Consider the following 26609-nt stretch of genomic DNA (forward strand, 5'->3'; position numbering starts at 1 on the left):
TAGGTGTCTGGATGTCAGCATTGGAAATGCAGTGATAGAGCTTACAGTTCCAGTTTTGTAGGATTGCAAGTAGTGCTTGCTGAAAAGATGAGCACATTAGAAGGTGAGAGTAAAAAGTCGAGAAATCAATGTGTATTTTATGAGTGCTAATCAACTGTGGTTGAGTTACTGATTTTCTGTATTAACAACCAGTGGGAGGAAAGACAAAGTTTAAGGTGCAGACTCACATGTCCTTTTATATTGTGGGCTAATTGTCGGTCCTTCATCCTTCAGTCTGTGTAAACCAATCAATTCCGAGCTTATTTGAGATAATTTCACACCGACTTGTTAATCGACAGAGCGTTTGATCAATCTCGATTACGCTTGCTTATACACCTTATAATAGCGTTTACTATGGCAACGGCTTCGAATAGCAAGTGGCTTGAGACCCCGCTGCTATAACCACTCGCATCTTTTTCTGGTGGAACGCTTGAGGTCCTCAAGTGTAATACTGGTGAGAACGTTAATATCTTTAGCACTCATTCTCATTCGGGCCACTTTTCCTGAGGTATCGGCAGTCTGGACATTAGTAATCACTTTTTCACAACATACAGTCATTAATATGACGTTTTCAAGTGAAGTAGAAATGAAAGGTTGCAAAAGTGGTCTGATTACCAGAAACTCGTGAAAATATTTACTGTTAGATCCAAAATACCACTGTCCTCTTAACAGCGCATGTGGAAAAACTACTACTTCCACTAGGCTTAATGCAACCGAAAGGCTGGGTTGCCCACGCTTCACGATGCAGTTGATTTCAATACCCCGGACTGTAGGAGTGCAAATAAATTAACTGCTTCATACAAGCTCATGAGAAAGACATTACATATTGCATATTGAGGGGGCAGTGGTACTATTCTTCACCGAGTAAATCTTTTGCTTTAGATTGTGTCATAAAATGTAAAAGCTTTTTTAAATTTATTTAGGTTAGATTTTCAGTTACAGTAACATAAAAGCCTCGGCCTTTTGCGTTTATTATCTGTCGCTTTAAGTGGCTTATAAATAATTTTTCCAGAAAACTGTCTTTTGCTTATTTTTCCTCATGCCTGGAGAAATCGTTTGTGTTGTTCTCTCTGCAAGCCCACTTGACAATTTTAATGAAGTTAAAAAACATCTCTGTATGAACGCACATGGTATCACAACGTGCGTACCGGGTTCACACCGGCTTCACATAAAAAGTTAAGCAAGCCACTACCAGATTGGCTGTGAAAATCATGCTTCTCTACAAAGTCTCTGCAGATTCTTGAGGCGAACATAGCTACAAAGATGCCCTCAGGCAAACAGACAGCAACTGATCAGCACCTTTTAGCTTTCGAAGAAGTGGCAAGCCTTCTCATTAGTCCTGCTTTAGGTTTGAATGAAGCCATCAAGGTAGACTCGCATGGTTACAGAAAGGAAGAAAAAGCACGCTGAAAATAAGCAAATTATAGGAAGCTGTGAGATATGTGATTCGGTGTTTTAAGTTTTGAACAAACGTATCAAAGCAAAACAGGCCATGGAGAAGCAAAGTCTAAGGGGTTTGAATTAATTGAGCAAGAAACGAAATGGGCTCAATGACTGGCTTATGGTAGCATCTAGAAAGTTAGGTAAACAATGTGAGCCATTTACTTGTGACGTGAAATCGGACTACGGGAATTAGAAGGGTTTATGAAACAAAACCTCATGGCTCGTTGAAACGAATATCACCGAGGGGTCAGTCATTTTTCTTAAGGGAGTCTTCTGAAAGGGGATCAAAAGCTGGATTTTAGCGCGACCGAAACCCCAGTGAATCTCGAATAAGCAAGCTACCTTAAAGAACAGTAGCATTTGGACTCGCTCATAAGAGCAACGCTCCTGGGGTATCGTCCACTGATGTAGGTTACGAGCACTTGAAGGTCAAACTATCTCAGGATAATTGGTGCGTCACATCGACAATTCGTGAAAAGTTTCAGAAGCGGTCAAATCAAGACACTATTAGGTTTGAATTCAGTTCAGCCACACCATGTCTGATAACGTTCATTCTTCAACTAACAAAGTCGATGCCATCGTGATGATGTATGATGTAGGACGAATCTTCAAGGATGTTATGTTATCTCGAAGATTTACAAGTTGACACAATTTTGAGACCTGTTAAAAGGTCTCTTTCAAATTTGAAAGAAGTACATAAGGTTATATGACTTCTGTGGTTAATAATTATTTTTTTAGTATACGCATACCAAGTATGTTATCTCAGTATGCAAAAAGAACAGTGATGATCCAACTCTAAAGTACTTTTTCGTAAGATATGTCTGTACATATGGACGTAAACGCAGTTCGTCAGAGTCAGATGCTTGCGTTCAGGATATAGATGATGATAGTAATCATCATTCTTCTGAAGAGCGTACAACTTCTTACTCGCCAACACAACCTAGGCAAAGGAGACGACGTCGGTCATCTACGTATGCCTTGCTTCAAATGAATTTATCCTTCAGGTCGAAATATTGCCATTGTCAATCTGGATTTTGGGTCCGGGCAGTAAATAGTGGGCTGAAAGTTACCTCTATCAAAACCGTGCACAACCATCCTTGCACAGAAGGATATATTTCAGTCGATCCATCGAGACGACAGTTGACGTCAAGTGAACGCTTGTATTTAAGAACGTTTCTACTGAGTAATGCACCAACTCGTAGCTTACGGAATACGGTTTCTTGGAAATTCCATAAACAGCTTACCAGGGACGATATCGCCAAAATGAGTTCACAGTTATACCCAGGTTGTTGAACTCACATATTAATTAATCGAGTTTAGACACTAAAAATATCAATGACATCTTACAGCGTGTTCAAGCGAACACTGAAGTAAAAGTATTCAATGAAAATGGGAATTTATCTATGATTTGCTTCAGCGACAAGGAGCAAATAGCTGTTTGCCGAGCGTTCCCGGAGGTAATATGCATTGATTCGACTTATCAGACCAATAAAGTTGGGTAAGTAACCATTAGTGATAAATTTATCTTGGAGTTTTCCAGTGTTCCAGCTAGTGTTGGTTGATAGTCTTGGGCAAGAGCACACTGTTATGTATGCTCTTTGCAAGCAAGAACGACGCTATGATGTCGTAAAGCTATTGGAATGTTTTAAAGACATAATGTGCGTTACTTATGATATACGCACTTCCATTACGGATTCGGTAGCGACCGAAATTTCAGCAGTGCAGTCTACGCACAGTCATTCTGACATAGTACTTTGTTCATCCCATGGCTTGAGGGCATTTTTCAGGAAGGTATATGTTAGCTGTACAAATTATTTATAAACATCTAAAAGAATGTCTCAGAAGAGGTGATTCCCTACTATTGACGTTCTGGAAAATTTGGAGTTAAACAGACACTGACCTACGTTTGTGTCCATATGACGCTGCAAAGGATCTTCAACGTTTTCCAATTCTTTAGGTAAGAAACAGTTAAATGTATCATTAATTCCAGGTTTCAATGTCGTTTCAAACTCTTTTAAATGAGTCCACATCTTTTGCAGCTAAAATTGTCGTTGTAAATTATAAACGTGTTAGGACAATGAGACACGAATTTATAGAAGGAGAACACATCCGGTACTATGTCAAGGGTATGATGTATGTTGTTGATACTTCACGTGCACGATGTGCTTGCGAGCGTTTCAATGACTAAATGCTACCCTGTGGTCATATTCTGTATGCACATTCTAAAGATCTAATTCATGGAGGTAAGTGTGTGTTCCTTTGTCTCTATAAGCTTTGTAGACTTATTTCGACATAGCAACTGGTGGACAAGAAAATACATAATGGACTTGGTTCTTCGTGTGCTGGACAACATGTCAATCTCTACAGAAAGTGGTGATCTGCTAGAGAAGTTCACTAACAACTACCACTCAATCCATGCTCTTAGTGAACATTTGGCCAGTAAACTCATCCGCTCATGCCTCGAAGCATCGGAAGACATATACGCACAAGTGATGAGTTCAATCGGTGCTAATGGTGAAGCTACAACGTCAGAATCCTTTGTTAACACAGGCCATAGCTATGCTTCTTGTAACAAGAAGTTCTAATATTGTAATCTTTTTAGTTTTACATAAATTCATTTATATGGCCATTAACTTATTCTTATAGCGTAACAGCAGGGAGAGTGTACTGTGCAGTCTTATGTGACTGTGAGACAGGGATGTTGTTTCGCGTTCTTGTGTAATAATTACCAGTTTGGCGCACACGCGATTAGTCATGTATACCGTTTACCAAATACTGCAACCTTGAACATGGTGTACCATAATAGTAGTTCGAATTTCGACTTGTCACGATAGATAAGAATTACCGTAGTTAAAAGACTGATGCGTTATAAATGAAAACGTTTATTGAAGTTTAAATCTAGCACAAATGATCCATTAATAAATAACTTCTATTTCTTCGGAATTGTCACCGTTAGGTCTGTGAACACTTGCGAAGCCATCTGGAAATAAGATAGACAATACAAACCAGTAATCAATTACAGATCAAAGTTGCATTTAGCACACCCTTTCTCTGGATAGTCAATCACGCTTATTTCCTTTATCTCTTGCGTTGCTTAGGAAAGTCTGGGTTGCAACATACATGGATTGTATTATTTAATTCTTTGGACAGGTCGCACTTCGGAAAGTTAGACAATGAACATATATAAAGGCTACTGTGTGAACTTACTTTGAATCGTCCTATGTAACCTGCAATTATTGATGCCTATTTTATTTTAGTCCGACATAAGGTATGAGTAATTGTCATTTACGGCATCAGCACGTAACCTAGACAGCCTTGGTTGATTTTCGAAGATCACACAATCTGGCCGCCTGACATCAAGATACCTTGATTATCGAATCGTACTTGTCAATGCTTTCTCGTAACCGCCTTATATTAGTACTTGTTTCTGCTATTAGGTATTTTTGCAAGAATACCGGCAGCCAAAACATTGTAACTCTGCACAAGAGGTGGTAAAGCTATCTTAGCTTGATCTCTGGCAAAATCTTCACATAATTACACCTCTTCCGCATGATTATTATTTGTTTCCTGCAATATAATCATTTGGTGGCTAATATATCTAACTGTAGAAGGTGTTATTAGCATCTTGGTATGTGTTATTATCATCTATAGAATAAACATCATATTTACAACACTCAGGACACCTAATGTTATCACTATCAACCTATTTTTGCCATAAAAGTCGGACAAAACAGTGAAAATCAGCCAAAATTGTGATAAAGGAAAAACGATAAATCTTACCATGGTATCGTTACTTGTAACGCAGTTTTGGTAGCCTTGACGACACTACAATTTTTGTGACGATATATGCTTGAATCATGCTATTTCATATAAAACTAAATGATTTGTCTACCATCAGTGTATACCTAGGTAGAAATAATCGCTAGTCTGCGATGCAAATACGAAAAAACTATTATAGCAGCACCTGACTAATGAATTTTCAAGGACTTCGCGATACCATGTTCCGCGAAATGAGAAAACCCCTTTTCACCTAAATGTGAAAACGGAAAATGAAATTTCAAATTTATTTGTAATTGATTTCGAATTTTGGCTGTGCGAAAAGCAGAAATGAAAAAGTGGCGCAAAAAAGTGTCGCGATACCCCTGGAGCGCTGCCGTTCATAAGCCTTATAGGATATTATAGAAAGTATATTCTGAAAATACTAAAGAAAACCACCACTTAACAAATACTTTCGCTTTTGTTGAAGAAATAAAATTCAGACAAACTAATTGGATCTGGAATATTTATCGGTGTAGATCTCAGCCCAGTTGGCCGTAAAAAGAGACGATCAGCAGAGGTAAAAATAGATGAGCGCCACAAGAACGGTTAAAAATGCTTTATACTTATGAGTATCCGCATTATAAAATTACAGGGCTAAACGGTCCTCAAACCACTGTGAGTGGTATGGGAAAGCTCTCCACGGAATTAAAGGTAAACTACACAAATGCTCACAGCCACTTGACAATTTGATGGAGCTCAGGAACGTGGTGAGCACAGAAAATCTTGATGCTATTGCCACTTCAGAGACATGTTTAACGTCAGAAGTGTATGATATTAATGTTCAGTCGCTTGGTTTCTTACTTTTTACGGCTGACTAAGTTGACCGTAGGGGTGGCGGGCTTGCCCTGTGCGCGAAAATTATCTTAGCCCTACAAGCTGTTGAGACAGTGGCATACGACTCAGGGACATGTGAACTGGTCTGCTGCCGGCTGAATTATAAAGGGCAACATATTAACTTAGTCGCAGTGTGCCACAGTCCAAAATGCATAGCATATAACTCCCTCATAAATAAATAATAAATCCTGGTAGGTGACTTTGGAATACGGACATCAACAACATCGTCTGATTAAAAACAGTTAGAAGCCTCAGTCACACTGGCTTTATACCAGTAATCAGAGATACCGCCAGATATGACCTATAACATTCATCTCGTTCAAACTTAGTTTTCACTCACGGTGTTGATGTCAGTCAAGTAACTTTATTCCCAGTTTGAAGTGATCATGTGGTCACCTTACTCAAGTTCATAGCTGAGATAGCCTCCCAGGCAGTTGCGTTGGCCCATCCTAACATGATGGAGGAAACATAAAGGCGATCGACTCCGCAGCGTCGGTTGAAAACTAGATAGTTCACTCAAGGGTATCGGTAGAAGAGGCATGAACCCATTTCCGCCAGTTTTAGAGCCAAGTAACTCAACCATTTATACCCTGAACAGTCCCAGAAAGAAGTACGACCATCCTCACATAAGGAGGGATATTCGAAATTTTCTAATAATAAGGTGAAATGCTAGCAAAACCAAAATCAGCCTTGGCACAGCAAGTACGATGGAACGCTACAGCTCGGAACGAAATAAGTACGTAAAAACAGTCCGGAGAGCTTAAAGCAAACATGGAAGGTAGTTGTCTAAATCAGTAGTCAAACAGCCTTAGGGACTATCATCGTACATAAATTACAAAACAGGGACGCAACATTGAATTCGCAACCCAACCATGGTAGAGAATAGATATCAAATCACAGAGGGTGATCAAGACAAAACAGAGTTTATGGCAAACTATTTAGGGACAATTTACACTAAGGAGCCTCTTCAAGACGAAGTACTAGACTAAAAACAAGGTCAAAAAATCATCTGTTCACTGTGAACTTCGATTGAGACGATGTAGTTAAGGATCTTAGCACATAAGACACGGAAAAGCAACCGAGACAGACTAATTACACCCTAAAGCACTGAGACAAATTGCACAGTATATTGCTACCTTATCAACTACCATATACAACACGCCACTAGGCCAAATTGAGTTACCTACCAACTGAAAGGTTGCCATCGTCACTTAACTACATAAAGCAGGATCATGAAAACTTCCATCAAGCAACACAGCTATCAGCCTCACCAGTATCGTAGCGAAAATAGCAGAAAGAATAATCAAAAAGACAATAATGACATTCGTGGAAACCAACTTGTAGAAAAGTGAAAAAAACATATCAGAAAAGGTTTATCTTGCACAAAAAATTACCTTATTGCGAGATGCGAATAGATAGAGCCTCTAGATAAGGGAAAATCAGTGGATGTTGACCACACAGACCAGCAAACATTTGATAGGGCGCCGAATCATAGGCCCCTTTTGAAGCTAGAAAGTCCAGGAATTTTATAATCTTTGTCAAGCTGAAGCTGATGCACGTGCATTTCATGAGGACTTCAATGTTCTGATTGGCCAGTCTAAAAATGGGTGGTACCTATCATTATCTACTTGCAAACTGGATGTACAACGCCTAATAGGTACAGCGTAGGGGGAGAGACGATGCAAATATTCCGGCCTCACGAAGATCTTGTAGCGAGAGTTAGCCATGATCGTAAGGACACGACACACTGCCATGAGGTCGCAAGTATGATGCTAATAACTCTACGAGCTTTACGTCGGACATTTATCAATTTAAATACTATGTTCACCACACTATATACAACATTAGTGAGATTCCAACTTGAGAACTGAGTTCAGGCAGCAAGATACTGTGTAAAAGGTGGCTCGGATATCCTTGAAAAGTTACAAAGGGCGGCTACCAGTGCGATTCCAGAACTCTGAGGTTTACTATCCGAAGAGCGTCTTGAGAAGATGGACCTGTTTACACTGTCCTACCTCAGATTAAGAGGTGATTTGATTATGACGTACAGGATACTAAGAAGTGATTTTAAATCCGATATATCGTCTATTTTTCTTTCTACCAGATCGGGATGATTGAGAAGATACAGAAGATGAGTAGAAAAGCCAAGAACGAATAAAATACCCGTGACGGACAGGTTTTCACATAGAATCAATTCTTGGAATCTGTTTTTCGAAGCAGTGGTGTCCTCACCTTCAACTGACTCTGTTAAAAAGAGGTTAGACACTCACAGAAGCCTACTAGAAAAAGACTAACGCAGGCCATAGGCATTCTGAACTTACTACACAATTCTGAGAAATCTTTTTCACATCGAGTAGTCAGTAACTGAAACACATTACGAGAACAAGTGATATCGGCTCCAGTGATTTTTTAAAAAAAGCTAAAAGTTCGCTGGAGAAAAAGCTGTAATGATTAACATAGGTCCATTGACCTATTAACTCTATTACAGAAAACTGATTTTGAAAACCGAACTTTCTGAAGTGTGCGTTACTGTTATGGAAAGTGTCGTAGCCTCAGTTTATAATTCCTGGCGCGATGTTGCATTTGGTGACTTACAAGTACTTCGTGGCATTTGTATTAGTTAGATTTTAGAAAACCTTGGAGTCAGTAGCATGTGAACTGACCTCCAATCATGAGAAAAACGATATTTCAAGGACTAATTTAGTAAATCAGACTAAAGAGTTCCGAAAATCTGCCTCCGAGGTACGGAAAATGTTATGCTTACTTCAAGTTTAGGATGTACGTAAATATTGTTCGACAGTTATCAAGTGTTATCAATCGGAATTCGATGCACTTCAGAAGAGGTGTAGATATGCTGAAGAAGCTTACCTTTCAATGTACAAACAACTTATTGATCTCCCAGGTTTGGAACTCCACTGAGATGATATGCCTTATAGATCCCTTATTCGCACTTGGAGAGCTTCAATCCTTACAAAAACGAGCTGAGAAAGCTATAGAATTTGAGTTCGAATCACGAAAATACAAGGAAAGCTGTGACGAATTAAAAATAAAAGTTCAGGAGCTCAAAAATTACGGTATTTCCTGAGTTAAAAGTTTATTTTAGAACGCGAAAATAAACGCTTGCAGAAACGTCTTGACGAGTTGACGGTTTCTTTGGAAACTCAAATCCAGCTGAACAGTTCGAAGATAGTGGATGAATATCAAAGGAAGTTGGATTTCAAAGAGCAAGAGTTTGCCATCTTTAAAGTTGAAGCAGAGGAAAAGCTTGGTAGCTTTGAATCTAAAAATATAGCGATTTCCAAAGGTATGTTGATATTGGATACTATCGATCTAATTAGCTCGGTACTTGTGACATAACTCAGTTTGAATGCAGTTATCACAAAGCTGCTACTGTACACGCCTTACCTCATGCTTCATCATCCGTAATTTTGCAAGTCGGATCAATAATTTGGGCACCAGACAGAATTACATTAACTGTGTAGACAGTCTTTACTTGACTTCTGTTAGTCGTTTGAAAGCTTATGGTGAATAGTTATCGGTATGGGTTGCCTCCTACAATACTCGTAAGCTATTCCCACCTTCCTCAGTTTTAGTTAGGTTTGTCATAGATATAATCCATAAAATTACATTTCAGTACATGCATATTGCACTCACTTAAAAACAGCTGTGCAACTGTAGGGTACTGACATTGTATCCACTAGCCGCTAAGCTATTGGGAGAAACAATTTATCATCGACTCAAATATTGTCCACAAATTATGATGAGCTATTTTGGCACAACTCTCGCATGTTAAAATATTATTCTTTAAATTTTAGCACTGGAAATGGCACAATCTGAATTATTTAGGCTTAAAACAGAAGCGAACGCTACCGAAACCGGCAGGTTAATTTAATACTTTATGTTCGAACACTAATTCTTTGATAGGTCTTCCGAACTTGAGTTACTTATGGATGATCTTGAAAAATCAAATGCAGTAAGTAGTAGTCCTTATCTTGTATTCAAATTGTCTTTTGTTAACATTCGTATTGATTTCAGTGGGAATTTTTGATATTACGAAACAATTATCTCGTAGTAAATAGCTTCGTTTCTAAATAGTCTTATTTGTAAGTTTTGTCATTTTAGGGGTGAACCTAGCGTAGCAAGTTTTGGGAAAGTTTTTAAGCGCAATCGACCACAGTTTACTTCTTACCAGCGATTCCAGTCATCGGTGGATTTGTTTTGTGTTAAATAATCTAAATCTATGCTGATATAAGATACAAAAACTGCACTTGTTTCACTGAAATCATTTTTACGTATTCCGCTATGCAGTTTTTTCATGTATTCGTGGTTTGGTATTTTAGTATAAGCAATGTAAATAAATATTTCTCATCATTCCACAAACATGGTCTCAGCAAGGATTTTCTTAATGAATGTAAAAAAGCTCATATAGAATTTTTAGCTAGGGGAAAGTCCTAGTAATGTGAAAATTTGTTGAAATTATATGAGATACGTGTTTTTCTTCTCTTATGTTTCCTCCATTAGATGTAACTAAAATTATGGTTAATACAATGAAAAATAACTCGCTAGAAAAACGCTAATAAGAAAAATACAATGAATAGAATCAATTTATTACCTAAGTCTTTCAAAGGAACTTGAGCGTTTTTGGTGTGACCATCTATCATTATCCTCACACTTTTTTAAATCTACATCTACCAACTATCAGTTAGAGAGAAATGTATGCACTGTGGATAATGTGTTGTTTGATATATCCACCTATCTTTTTCTAGTCCGGTGGCTGATTATCAACTTTTTACCTAGTGATTTTGACAATTCATGCACTAAAATGTATAGAATCTAATACCACTTCCTTTTTTTAAAAAAATGTTAAATTCTATTAATGTTCTATATGGTATAGAATCTGTAAATATATATGTAATCCGATCTTACCCAATAGTTCAAAAGTTTAAATGGTCCGGAAGTTTGAGTACCTACTAAATTATATTTTGTTTAAAATTTAGTAATTCATATTCGGGCTTTTTGTTTTCGCAACTCTTCAGAAACTTGCTTCTGCTGAAGCAGAGCTGGCCAAATTACGTGAGGATCATGCGGACATCCCAAAGTTACCCATCGCAGACATTAGTCGACTTCAGTGTCGCATTGAAGAGCTTGAATTTGAACTGTCCAGTTGTTCTCAACAAGTAAGTCCAATAAGGTTTGTTTTCAGGTTTAAAAATACTAGATATCAATCCATATATATGGGGTGTATTATTTTTAAGGTCAGAATTTTCTAAACTCTGCAATTATGGGAAGGTAGCATCGGTGTGAATGTTAGCTGTCTGAGGAAAACACGTCACTTCCACCACACCTCAGTACCACCGGCAGTGTGACTTCGCCTTCAAACCCCAATTTGCTTCCTTCAGTTTAACCATTCTCTAACCGACCTGCTCTGAATGATAGTACCTAAAAGAACAAGTGTTCAAGTCAATATCACTCGACTGTGTTATCACGATAAGCAATTCTGACCATCACGTCAAGGTTGTGGTAGTTGTCGTACTAAAGTTCTGTGTAAACATTGTTACGTACCAAACATTCAAGTTAAGTAAAAATACTGTCAATGATCGAATCAGTATCTATGCTTTCTATGTGATATGATAACTAATCGTTTAAAATATGAGTTTCTAGGAGTTTAGGGCTGCATGAACGAGGGATTTGGATTCTTTCATAACAAAGGCCAGTTAGTATACACTGATTCTTAGCTTAAACCTGATGTTTTCACTTTTACACACATAACTTTCGCTTCCAATAACTGCTTTTACTTTACCATCAACCACTCTTTTGCTTGGTTTTTTGAAAGGATTTTGGAAATCTGTTATGACTTTATGTCGGCTTTTTATCACGTGATTTATCCACCAATCAAAATACGGCTTATACAATCTTAGCACTGTGCCAAACCAATGACGTTCGACCGGTATGGGTAGCCTAGCTTCTTTATTGGTCCTATGTCCGCCTAGCCCGTCCACTTGAGTCCAGAACATCAATACCAGCTTCCACTATGCGAATCGAATCGAATAATTTATTTCAGACATACTGGGTTTATATATCAATCAAACAGACCACAACGCACCATAAAATAGGAAATAACATTTGTACACAATAAAGCCAAAAAGTGGCTGTGAACGTGGGAGGCAGTAGTCGATAAACTGAACATAGCTTAATAGCTGTAAATTGTACAATAATAAATTATAGGTCAAAATAAAGCTTATAACAAGGGAAATATAGATATACATAATCTAGTTGCCGAATATATATACCATGAGAATATATAAATAATAAGAGTCCATTATTAAGTTTCAGACATTACTCGTAATGTAATCTTCACTAGGATAGAACAAAATCCTTTTCTACGTCTGAGCTTTTTGGGTAAACGCCGTTTGGTGTATTAGAGTAGTTGCTAAGATTACTTTTTTATTTTCGGTTCTAGAAATCGTCATTACTCGATCAGTTGGAATCGCTCAAATCTTTAAAGTCATCCAACGAAAAGAATCTAGAAAATTGTATTCAAGAGCTGCAAACAACAATTTGTCAGACTAAAGCTTCTCTGGAAGTGGCTAATATTAAAATTGACAATCAATCTGATTACGAAGAAGTGAAACGCGAACTATCTCTTTTACGCTCAATTGAATTTCCTGAAAATGTTCAGCCAAATGAATCGGATAATCTTATTCAAGACGATATATCTAATCGTGCTCCATTGGAAGTACTTATTTTAAAAAAGAATAAATCATTGGAGAATCAGTTGGCCGAAGCAAACACTTTACGTGAAAAGTTACAAAGTAGGTGTTTTAAGAGTTAGATTTAATTTTTTAGCATTCATTTCATCAGTTAATCGATGTAAATCATTTACAAACTATGGGTTTATATTTTCAGTCTTAAAACACACTTTATATGTAGGAAGTAACACTGCTACTACTGGGCTGTTCTAGCCGAAACAAGGCGGTTGTACAACCCTGAAGCCACCGTTTTACGATACGTATTTCGTACTTCATTTTATTATAGTGTATCCATATAAATAGATCGCGATGCTCTTTGGAATCCAATTCTATAATGCTAACGTTTCTGTGAAAATCATCTGAAATCACTCCACAAATAATCTTTATACTATACTACATGAATGTAGCTGGACTTCTCTTCGGAATTCCAACTTACCTGACAAATGACTTCAATTGAAATTTTATCCTTCGATTGGATTTTTTTAATGGTTCGGCAGATCATCCCGATAAAATGAGATTTAAATTGTGGCGGACCAAAAACACAAATACTTAATAAATAGAAACGTCATGCAAAAATAAGTGTGTAAAATGAGTTACTGAGGTACGAAAACTATAGACATGTATATAAGTTATGTTAGAGTTGTTTCTAAGTCGCTAATGGTTGTGTGGTCAACTGTTCCAAAAATAAGTTCACAATTATAATAGATAATCGGTTATTCTAAAAAGCGTGATATAGTCCAAGATAACGTTACATAGTTGGTCAAGTAATGTTGAAAGTTACAATCCATAAATATATACTACAGGTATATAAGACCGAAAAATGAGTAAGAATGATAAGTGATGTATGAAGCGACTTAATGTTTTGTATAATAATCAGTGTAGCATCCAAATAGTGTTTGAGGAAATTCAAGGTCGATTTAAACAACAATCTACTGTCCAAAACAATGTATAAACTAAAAGAAATTACAAAAGAAGTTAAAAAATGACAAAAATTATTTACAATTGGAGTTTATATTATGTATATCTATAAGCGTAAGATTATGAAGTAATTCACTGATAAATGTTCCTTTTAAGATTAAATCGAATTGTGCAAAATTTGGTCATAATACTCTGTTATATTCTGGCATTTTCTTTTATAAATTTACTCACTTTTTGATATTTTTCCAATATAAAATCTGTTGTGTGTGATAATTATTTAAATGTAATTAGTAATTACTGAAAAGAAGAAATTGTACATAGAGGGTTATACTTTTCCATAAAATATATACAATCCCTGGAGCAGTAGGTCAGATTCGTTTCGGGAGCCCGAGTCAAGTATATTGAGAGGACACTGCTGAAGGGTAACTACGTGCGTTCATCCATTGAATTCACTACCATGTCGATATCTTCGGGTTATGTAGAAAAACCCAAGTTGCAATGTGTTTGCAATTATTTATGATATTTAGTGCCATAACTCTACGCATAAAGGAAAAATTGAAGTGGTTAGTTTCTTTCATACTCTATGTCTGCAGTTGTGTTCTTATGCAAACACTGTAAAAGGATAAAAAAAAGTATCTGTTCTGACTGACTGGTCACTGAGTAGTGACTAATGTAATCTTTGTTTAGTCTATTGTGCTGATCGGATTCTGTCGATCAAGTTGCAGTTTGTCCACTAGTCTAACTGGGACGACATCGTGTGCACTGTTTTAATGTAATGTGGTTGGAGGTAGTCAATAGGAGACATTGAATCTAGGTTTCTTATTAGTTGGGACTCGTCACTATGGTGTACTTGCAGTCTGAGAGCATTTGATGCCTCAGTGAGATTCGAGCCCGCGTCATCCAACTTCAAAGTCCCAGCTGTCATCACTTAGCGATTTGTATTGTGATTAACTTCCTTCAGCATTGAGATATACTTGATTGCAAAGTCTTAGACAAACGAGTGTCAAATAGCACGAAAATAAAGTCCAGGGATTCCTGCCGACTACACTCGACCACCCAACATTAATTTCTAGCTTTCGACCCTAAAGCAGCGATATTCATCGCACAAGGCTTAATAATGTGATCATTGTTACCGTTGTAACTTGGTCGTGAGATTAGGTACGGGTCTTTGGTGATTGTCAATTATCGAATGGTTGGGATTTGTCTAACCCTAAGGCAAATGAATGGGAACTCGAATATTTTTCTTTATTTACTTATTTAAATACATAAACAATGGTACAAGGAGGCACCAAATGTTTATGAGACACAAAAATCATTCGATTTGTGTGAGGGCTGGGACACTGCCCGGGTGCCCAAACAGAAGCAGGTGGTTTTCTTAGTGGGTCACACTCGGAGCCTTTGACCTAAAGGTCTGATCCACATGGCAGTGGAGCGACGTAAGCAGATGCAGTCTCATGGTAGCCGGTGACCAACGATTAGTTCATACGCCATTTGTCCATTCAGGATACTGGAGCCTATGTGCTGCTCATTTAACTTTCTTAACTAAAACTTATACTGTTATTGTATATTGATATGTTTTTTTATTTGACTTTTCTTTGAGGGATTTCTCTTTATTTTTCCCGATTATCGTTAAGGTTACTTTTCGTAAATGTTTCTTCTTTTTGTTGCTTTTTTGGCAACAGTTGAACTTACTCAAGTCCAATCAAATGAAGTTGAAGCCAATCAACGAATTAAAGAGCAAACAGAATTAATAAAATTGTTAGAATCTGATCTTTATCGTTTGCAGACAAATTTGGATGAATCATTAAAGTTAAATGATTCAAGGAACCGGTTGGAAGGTCACCATCTTGCAGAAGTTATCGGTGACCAAAAACCAAGTCAGTGTAAGTATCAATAGTTAATATTATTGTTGTTAGAAAATTTCGTGTTATTTTATCTATATTGTAAAAATACTTTTTTTCTATCCATTTGTACTATTTAGAATAACACTTATGAATAGTTAGCTTGTAAATGCCATAATAATGAATTTATTGTTTCCCACCTACTTATTACTAATCGATTGGTGAGGTAGTAGATCTTTAACGAGTGATACGGTTGAGATGTGTGGCCAATCGTTCCGTACTTCAACACATGGTATTTACTGGTTTAGGAGTCTGTGGAAGAAATCTGGTGACCAAACCAAGACGTGGCATCAATCCATCAATTCATTGGTTGTAGGTATGAATCATGTTGACAGGTGCATATTACATGGTTTGAGTCCTTTTGATTATCGTAACTAATGGTTAAGGACGTTGTGGGATGTGAATCAGGATTGGTTCCAATGGGATAAATGCATTCACTCTTCGTTTCCCTCCAGATCTTAGGTTTTAAATTTATCTTATACTTTTCTGTTCCACGGATTCATTCTCGAATCATATTGTTCATTATTGGTGTTTCTTACTACTAGTGAGTCCGTTAATACTGTTATGTCTCTGGAATTTGTTAGTGATCTCACCTCGTTTCGCTGAAATGATATGGCAGCTTGCACTGATGTTTGACAGATTCTCTGTTGCATATAACTGGCTGACGTATTGCAAATTACATACATACTATGTGAAAGGCTATCAATCTTTTTAAGCGTTTAAGTTAAATAGTTATTCTCTCTTTAATATACCAACGATTGAGAACACGAGTAAACATGAGAGGGTTTATTTAGTTCTACTATCAGTGTTGATACAGTCGGAAAATGAGCTGATATATTTATGGAGTAATTTAGTGTCACTTGGAGTACCAGCCATTGAAGCATTGTTTTGTGAAGTTGGATTTCAGTTTGCTCATAGGATCTAAGGATTGATGATGGGAGATTTGTTTTTATTTTGCGCAAATCTGAACCGACATATTTAATGACTGTTTCTCTCTAAACATATAAATATGTTTTTAGGGGTTTACTAACTTCGGTAAATTTAAAAATAATTAAGTGGTTTTTCACATTTTAATTGTTTTGCGAAGTATTTTGGATCATTTATCTAACGTTGTGGTGTATTAACCACAAGTCAGGAGCAGGTAGTACTAAAAATATTTATCTTTCGTTCTATCAAGCACTCATTTATTGCAATATTCTTCCCAAACATAGCTGCTAACGTGACGTAATGGCTAAAATTGCTTATTGCGATAACACAGTCGAGTGATATTGACTTGAACACTTGTTCTTTTAGGTACTATCATTCAGAGCAGGTCGGTTAGAGAATGGTTAAACTGAAGGAAGCAAATTGGGGTTTGAAGGCGAAGTCACACTGCCGGTGGTACTGAGGTGTGGTGGAAGTGACGTGTTTTCCTCAGACAGCTAACATTCACACCGATGCTACCTTCCCATAATTGCAGAGTTTAGAAAATTCTGACCTTAAAAATAATACACCCCACCTTAACCTATGGATTTATGTTGCTGGTAGTAAGGCCTTTAAAATATGGAGCTAATATATCAAGAACTACTGACAAAATGGTCACATGAAATTAAGTTTAAACAGTTGTTCCTTGAGCACTGTTTTAGCGTTCACGGGTCACCAAGATCGCTACAAGTTTAGCGTTCCAAGAGAACTTTCCGGATGTTTCGAAAGTATTGTTCCACGATGTAGGTAACTGTTAAATAACAACTTCGCACACACTTATAACAGCAGTACTAAACTGATCAATATGTCCATAGAATCTAATGTATTCACTGCTTTTTCTTTAATTGTTAATACATTCAGAGATTTTTGATTACAATAATGAATAATTTGCTTTGTATAGTAAAGCTAACTTGGTTAGATTATAAGGTTTTATCGATTAGTTTATTTAGTCTTGGAGTGTTTAGTCCTGTTATATCATTATCATCGCCATTCAAATGTCTAAATACTTGCTTATTGATGACCTTTATAACATATGGTGCATATTGTTTCAGTGTTATTAACATATCTTGCTTAACGTGTTGCTCCTTCAATAGCGCATTTAATACATTATTTTCTCGCTCTCAGTTCATTACACATTGTAGACCATCACATTTAACTATACCAAAAATGTGACGGTATATTATACTGTACAACTAAAACTAGGCGTCTTTATTGTACATTAGTTAATGTACGTTTTCTTTTTGATCATTCACTACACACTTTTTGATATGATTCTTTTCTCAATGACAAAATTAAAACTTTTTCCATTATTGGCTAGGAGTTTAAATTATTTACATTTGACTTCAAAAACTACACTCATCTTATTCTCGTTTATTATTTTCATAATGTTTATAGATAACAATCATCAAAGTGATTATGTTCAAAGTTCATTTCGAACAGTTGATTTTTTTAAAAACACCTTAATTTACCAGTTACATATATGACTCCATGTGGTAGATTGTAAAGAGCGTCGAGATTTAGTTCTTGGTTCCTTAATCCATCCAACAGTTAAATATACAAATCATTAGACTACAACGTTAAATTAAAGTACTTGCGGTAACTGTTCTTAATAACTACTGTTTGTCAGTTTTGTTACTTTCAATTTCCATATAAAGATTAATGGCTAACTTAGAACCTGATAGTCTCATGTTCATCTTTAGACTTTATTCTTCTCAAATCGAGTCCATTTAAACTGAAGAGTGGGATTTGTAAAAAAACATTAGGTTGACGTTATTCAGAATCAGTCACAATAACGCAAATCCATCATTCTTTTTTGCTTTACCTTAAATTTTTTAATACGTCCCTTTTCATTGTCTTTTCGAACTAAATTCCCAATGTTCACTCCTCATTATCATGGCTTTATTATTATTTGGACACATAGATATCGGTACAAGGAGGCACCAGATATATATGCGCTACGCGAATCCCATTTGATTTGTGTAAAGGCTGTGATAACGCCCGGGTGCCCAAACCGAAGCAATTGGTTTTCTTAGGGGCCCACACCCGGAGCCTTCGACCTGAAGGTATGATCCACAAGGCAGTGGGGCAACGTAAGCAGATGCAATTCCATGGTAGCCGGTGACCAACGGTCGGTTCATACGCCATTTGTCCATTCAGGATACTGGAGCCCATGTGCACCATTGGTTTGGAATTAGGGTTTACCAACTCTCCTAGGTGGACACTCCATGTTCACCAACCCGGTTAAATCGCCTGACATTCGCTTTTCGTCCTCTCAATTTCGTAAACAACAGTAATGCCACGAGAATGCAGTGAGTAGGACTTACCTGGCAGAGACTATATACGCGTGGCCACGTGGGAGCATTTCGAAAGGGCGAACTGACTTTCTCCACTCTCGGCCGTACCAGGGCATTTGGGGGCTTATCATGGCTACTACATTAATTTAGAATCCTTTGCTATTTATGATGTTCGTTTCAATTCACTGTATTAATGTGGTATAACAAATCCAGTCAGTACACAAATGTACCAGGCTCTCTGCGTGGTTTATGACTAATTGAATTTGATTTTACATAAAATATGATGTACGTGTAAAATCTGGCCATATATCTTAACGATAGTAGTGTTTATGGTTTCTTTCGAAGTGTCATTGACGTTTATTAAACTTTGTCATTTATATGTAACCCGTGTTAGTTTGATTTTTTTAATTGTCCCAATTAATTGCAAATATACACATGCATTTGTAGACAATCAGTCATTATTAAACATTGTACAAAATCAACGTGATCGATTTCGAACACGAGCTGAAGAATTAGAACAGGTTAGTCAATGAAAACAGTCAAATTTTTTTTCTCAGGTGATTTACTCTTTTATGTTAGTTTGTTTTACAATAGAAGTTATTCTATAGTACACTATCATATAATAAACATAATATAAAGTTTGAATGAATTATACAAAAAGAGTGCGTTTTTGTAGCTAGAGTCCTGAACATGTTGAAAATCACTAAGTAATAATATTGACCGTGTTATAACTTGTGGTTTTGTATCCTTGGTTCTTTGTTGCTCACCCCGTGGCCAATTGTTATAACGCTCGGTTTTACTTCGTCTAACGGTTATAACGGTTAGGTTTCCACGTTTACTCGAATAGGAGGTTAATTTACCCTAGACGAATATCTACACTAGATTCCCTCCCAGTGTCTATTCTACAGGACTTCAACAAAAGTCAGATCAAGAATACGTGATTAGCCTGACCACAATGTAAATATATTTCCACACCAAAACCCGACACAATCCAACAACAATGAACAGTCGATAATAATTATAAGCATAGGGGGAATATATAACTTATCTGACACCTGTCAGACTATCTACACGTCTGACTAAGCAGACAGCCAATCATTATCATTCTCGCCCACATATCAGACCCTAAATGAAATTAATCATTTTGAACCAAGAAAAAGTTACATGCGGAGCAACCCTATGTTCTTTATCTAGTGTATATCATTGTATTAATTTCTTCTTTCACTATGCTTCCCTATTTTTCCATTATTGAGATTTGTAATAATTCAATTTCATATACTTTTCTTCTCTATTGTTGTTAGATATTTTTCATTAATATCCTCTTGGTTGACTTTTAATTACCCTAATGCACACATACATTTTAAATTAAATAAAACATCTGAAAATGTTAATATGTCATGAACTTAATCAATCAGTCAGTCAATAAGCAAGTTAGAACTTGGCACAATTTTCTGCATTACGTCACCATATCGCGATGAGATTTTCATGATGTATAATACTGTAGTACCAGTGATAGTGTAGAAGATATGAAAAGAATTGACGTCAGTGTCATCGAACATTAAAAGTCAGAAAGTACTATAAAAATCCTTTTGTCCTAGTTCGGGGCTCCTCACTAGTGTGCACCTATACATAATCGATAATATATTACGCCTGTTATCCCTCATGGAGGAGCATAGGCTGCTCATTAACATTCTCCATCCAACTCTGTCCTGGATAATTCTTTCCAGTTACTGTTCATCCTTTTGATGTCTGTTTCCAATTCTCGGCATAGTGTTTTTTTTGGTCTTCCTCTTTTCTGTTTACCCTAAGGACTCCTAGTTAGCGCTTGGCTCGTGATACCGTTTGGTGATTTCTTTAATGTATGTCCTATCCACTTCCACCACTCTAACGTTTGTTTTGATAATTTTATCTGGCAGTGCTAATATAATGTAGTAACTTGAATCGATGCATATATTTCCCAGATTCTACGTTGTTTGTAATTGAAATAGCATAATTGGAATTCTTTCATGAACTTGAAATTTGTTATTTTCAATCTAACTTACTCTTCAATTAACCTGAATTGCATGATATTTTGACCATAAGATAGAAGAAAAGGAGTGGAATTTATATTTAATAATAAATAATCGTAACGGAAAAATTTCTGTTAGATTTAATTTGTCCTACAGATATTCTACTGGAACTGTAAACGCCATACTGGCGATCTCAGCGTATGTGAAAACTCTAGTCAGAACAAGAACAACTTGGCTTTAAACTTTATCTATTTATACCAACCAGTATTGTGTGTCTTATCGAAGTGAATAAAAATTATGAGTCACACTAAGATAACAGCATAATAATATCGTTCAATTGGTAGGTTACATGTAACAGGGATAGTCTACAGTCACCACAGACCAGATTGACGTGATGAGCATTTAAGCAACAATTTGATTAGTTAGTTATGGACATAACTAACAATCTCAGCCATAAATATTCAATTAGAATTTTGTTTCTAATTTATATTCTTTCTACTACTTACAACAACAAAAAACAAAATAAAGATTAAAGACATTTCTATTAGCACTCATAGCCCCACTAGTTACATAATCTTAGCAATCAATGAAATCAATTATTATGTGGCAAATTAGAAACTAGCCCGTTTCGACCATTTTTTTCATTTATTCCAAAGCATCATATCATAAAGAAATGAATTTCGAACTACTTTTATTTCATTTGGGTCAATTACAAAAGGTTCCTCCATACAGATGTAATTGCACAACTTTAAGGCACTATATTATTCGTGTACTAAACATGCAATTACTTCACTATGTTGTCAACAGATTGAAATAAAGCATTGAATATCTTCCAATTACGTAATACAAATTTTATTTTAATTAATTTCTTTAACAGAATGAAATAAATTTACGCCAACAGTTGATATCACTTCAACGTGAAGTTGAATCAGTACGAGCTGATAACGTTAAATTGTACGAGAAAATACGTTTCTTACACTCATATGGTAGTCCTGTAATACAAAATCGACAAAATAATTTATCTAATCAGCATTCTTCATCATCGGTGACAACATCATTGTCACCATCATCTTGTCAAAATCATGAGTCAAATGATGCAACTATCATTAAATATTCACATGTTTATGAAGCTCAGTTAAATCCTTTCAATCAATTTAGTCGATATGAGAAACAACGAGTGTATAAAAAGTTACAACCATATGAAAAACTGATGTTACATTTGGTATGTTGGTTTTATTTGTCTTTCTTTCATAGTTTACATTATGGATCTGGTCTTAGTTTGTAGACAATCATTGAAAAAAATTCACTGGATAGTAGTTGTTTTATCCTAGTAGAAGGACTCTAGCAGTGCTTACTTGTCAAGGATTGAAACCATGACTTTCAGGTCCACAGTGAATATTATTCAGCGATATCCATTTTTCTGTGGCATTTCAACTGAGATCAGTCTGATAAATACAACGTACAAATGAATAAATGTGTTTTTTTTAATGTGATGTATATATATTTTAGGCACTTTTTGAACAGTACTTGTTTTACAATGTTTCTGTTATTCCTTTTTTGTTGTTGTTTTTCCAATAGGGACGTTTTGTTAGTTCCGATCGTAGACTTCGCTTGGGTGTATTTTTGTATGCAATATTTTTACATTTATTCATATTTATTGCACTGTATAAAGCAGCTCATTTCCAGCATAGTGCTTTAGAAACTGAAGCTAATTGTCATTCTCGGTAAGTATTTCTTAATAAGTTATCAAACCGGAATGCCATATCCTTTATACTGGTGTTTATTCTGTATGCTCATATTAAGTAACACTTAAGACTGCTGTAATTAAACCCTTAGGCACTAAATATCTGTTTTCAACAAGTTTATTACTTATTAATAGTGCATGTACTCTCGAACTCCTGATCTTCAGACCTTGTAGAAAGATCGTCATCAATAAGATATTCATTAGGCTCTACTCTAATTATACAGTTATATATCTATTCATATGTGAACAATTATAAACCAATCGAATAAGTATTTATTGAGTAAATAATAACGATTAAACAGGATTATATAACTAACCATAATCAGTAAAGGATAATAATTGATATTAAGACGATAGGTCTGGTAGCAGTGATAAGAATAATAACAGCTTGAATAAGTGTTTTAACATCGAAAGTAGATTAACCTTTGGAAAATAAACATTGAAATAACATCCATTAAAAGTCACTAAGATTGCGTAATCAAATAGTTTCTATAAATATATGGGCAGAAGAGAGTGTAGAAAGTAGCAAAAGTGAGTGTTAAATAATTGGCACAATTGTCTATTAAGTGTTTTCAGAAGATATATGAGAAAATTTCAAAAAGTTCTTCTAAACATTCAGACTAGGATTGTAGGCGCAAATACCTATAACCTCTACTACATGTAGTAAACGAGTTCAAACCGTGTTGGGAAACTACAAAGATATACAGATCACTCTGGACGATTAGTTTCTATTTACCACTTGACCATTGCTGACCAAGTGTGTTAACTCGGAACTACGTATTGTCTTTGACCGTTTACGAACAATACAGGGAGTTCACTCATCCGCTGGTTAAATTACCCAATGGCACACCACATATATCCCTCTACAAATTAGTAGCTAAATCGGTAGATACACATTAAAGAGGCAAAATAGAAATATAAGTCACTTGACCGTTCTTGATGCAAGTAAATGGGCACATCAATTTGGACATGGTCAGATTGTAATTATATTGTTTCAAATTATATTACTTATGGCCCCCAAATGCCCTGGTACGGCCGAGAGTGGGGAGAATCGGCTCTCCCTCTCGAAATGCTCTCACATGGCCACGCGTATATAGACTATGCCAACGAAGTCCTACTCACTCCATTCTCGTGGCATTACTGTTGTTTACGAAATTGAGAGGACGAAAAGCGAATGTCGGGCGATTTAACCGGGTTGGTGAACATGGAGTGTCCACCTAGGGGAGTTGGTAAACCCTAATTCCAAACCAATGGTGCACATGGGCTCCAGTATCCTGAATGGACAAATGGCGTATGAACCGACCGTTGGTCACCGGCTACCATGGGACTGCATCTCCTCATGATGCTCCATTGCCTTGTGGATCATACCTTCAGGTCGAAGGCTCCGGGTGTGGGCCCCTAAGAAAACCGATTGCTTCGGTTTGGACACCCGGGCAGTATCACATCCCACGCACAAATCAAGTGACTTGGGTAGCGCATATCTTTTTGGTGCCCCCTTGTACCAATATCTATGTGTTGAAATAAATAAATATTACTTATGAGTAAATAGTATTTCATTGCAGAATATCTTACCCATATTTCGCTGACCATTTTATTATTTTTATCCGTTCGGTTATTTTGTCCCTGTTTGTACTAATTATGGACCGTTTTTATGGTGGTTTATTGTGGTGTTTGAATGAACTAATGATATCTTTGTACTTGTTGAATGCTCGATTTTGAATTCCAAATACAATACATTCGTTTGTGCCTGTGTCTTACTTCTTAATTCAATTGCGTTATTTCTGGGACTCTTATTTCGTACTATAATTCAAATAATTCGAAACATTATATTTATTCACCTTCAGGTTTTTAGCCTAGACTTGTTATTATTTACTGTAGAACGATAGAGGCTTACAGAAGCTAAGACAGTTTTCTAACTTTCATTGACCTGGGGTCCTTTACTCAAACGAATCTGACAAACCCCTCGATAGTAAGTAACACTAAACTGCTAACACCACATTCCTGTAAAACCCTTAATTTTGTTAAAGAGTTTATGAAAAATGCTTACAGTTTACTATTCAATTGTTGTCGGTTTTTTTCTCGTTTATCTGAGCTAATTGAAGTAGAAGAATATTTTTGAGATAGTGGAGAAGATTTTTAGCTCAGGTGGATGATTTTGATGAAGTATTGTTCTTTGAACTGGATGGTTTAGTCATGAAGCTGTCATCATTCTTCTGAAAGACGATGAAAGCTCCACGACTAAACCATCTAGTTCAGAGAACAAAACCCCATTAAAAAAAGGAATTTTTTTTCGTATAATTGTTCTGTAAAATAACTATCTCTCTACATATATAAGGTAGAGATAATTCTCTATATTTAATTGTTTATTTTTATATGTTGTTGTTTTCCATGCCTATTTTAGCTTTGAAAAACATATGCAAGAAGTTCATAATCAGGGTGGTGGGAATCTATAACACACGTCATACTTCAATTATTACCTTTTTTTCCTCTTTTTTTTTATTACCTTCAAGTGTAACACTATTCTGTGAATATAAAGCCAACATAAACAATGTGGTTATATTCATTATGTGATATTGAGTTCCTTTTTTTTAATGAAAAATGTCCACATGTTTTGTGTGTGCGTGTGTATATTGAAGGGGGGGGGAACTTAACAAAGTTAATTTAATTTTAGAAAATTTATTTTGCATTAGAATTGTACTTTATTTGATGAAACTTTTTTGTTAAAAATAAAACTGATTTACACTTGATTTTTTTCTGAGTATACAAGATTCTTTTTTAAGGGGAAAATAATTAAACTCAATTGGCTTTTATTATATTGTTAAAAGTAAATGATTTAAAAAGAAAATAGATTTATAGTAGCCATATTGGAACTTGGTCGATAGCAGTCGATCTGTACTAAGTAGGACTTGACACACATGGCATTGATCACCACCCAATGATCAATCAATTGTGATTACATCTCAATTCTACAGGAGGTCGGTCGCGGACCGGATAGCCCAGTGGTAACGTCTCTGATTGTGAAGCTGGGTGTCACAGGATCGAGTCTGTCAGGGAGCACCAGTTCCAACAAGATCACAGGTACACCTTGCTGACGAGTGCCAAGTAGTACGAAACCTGGGTCCAGGGTTTCCTGTTGACTACCTCCAATCACCATCTAGTCTCAACATAGTGCACGCAATGTCGAGTCACTTAGACTAGTGGCCACATTGCAACTTGGTCGATAGCAGTCGATCTGTACTAAGAAGGACTTGACACACATGACACTGATCAAAACCCAGTGATCAATCAATTGTGATAGATTTATAGTGTTATGTTGTCAGGCGGCCTTCTTAAATGTTTGGGCTACCTGTTCTTGCCATCTGGATATTTCAACAAATTATCTTTTTGCTTGTTTGTTTTAACACATCATTATCTTTATTAATCGCATAACTTATTCAGGTGCGTTTGTGAAAAGTTCACGACATTTCGCTGTACAAGTTACAAAAAAATATACACTAATCAGATGTCAATTCCTGAACTGCTAATATCTAACTAGCAACCACCCAATTTTTATCGTAAGGGTCGATCAAGAAATAAGAAATGGAAACTTGTTGAAATACTTTGTACTGGGAATTCTATATTGTACCAAGATTATAATACTGAATAAAGCCAATAATAATAACTTTTGGATCTTAAGAAACTAATCAGAGACAACCCAACAATCTACTTGAATTTACAAATGTTGAAATAGTGAATTTTTATTGCTATTCCTAAATGTTCTTTACGGTACTAATTGGGGATCATGATCGAAATTCAATTTTAAAAAAACATGGTGTCACCATTTATATCTAGTTATCAATCTTCATGTTTATACTAGTTCAGTGAATCACGATTATGTGGCTTGTTTGAATGAACAT

The 26609-nt window shown here is 36.1% G+C and overlaps 1 protein-coding gene across 2 annotated transcripts; it reads left to right on the forward strand.

Moving 5' to 3' along the window:
- The first annotated feature begins 8641 nt into the window (after positions 1–8641).
- Positions 8642–25885, forward strand: CUX1 (Protein CASP). Of its 2 annotated transcripts, XM_035732502.2 has the most exons (14): positions 8642–8732; positions 8767–8877; positions 8911–9037; positions 9072–9209; positions 9239–9439; positions 9951–10017; positions 10060–10108; positions 11172–11312; positions 12596–12947; positions 15485–15685; positions 19408–19481; positions 21847–22191; positions 22548–22693; positions 25115–25885. In XM_035732502.2, the coding sequence occupies exons 1-14, from the start codon at positions 8670–8672 to the stop codon at positions 25164–25166; spliced, it is 2067 nt and encodes a 688-aa protein (XP_035587190.2). In that variant the 5' UTR covers positions 8642–8669; the 3' UTR covers positions 25167–25885. The 2 variants fall into 2 exon arrangements, with proteins under 2 accessions (XP_035587190.2, XP_051066962.1); XM_051216376.1 differs by lacking the exons at positions 9951–10017; positions 10060–10108 and having other exon boundaries at positions 9072–9439; positions 15485–19481; positions 21847–22693.
- The last annotated feature ends 724 nt before the right edge of the window (positions 25886–26609 follow it).

Source organism: Schistosoma haematobium, chromosome 4 (genome assembly GCF_000699445.3).
Source record: "Schistosoma haematobium chromosome 4, whole genome shotgun sequence".
In the NCBI taxonomy this organism is placed as follows: domain Eukaryota; kingdom Metazoa; phylum Platyhelminthes; class Trematoda; order Strigeidida; family Schistosomatidae; genus Schistosoma; species Schistosoma haematobium.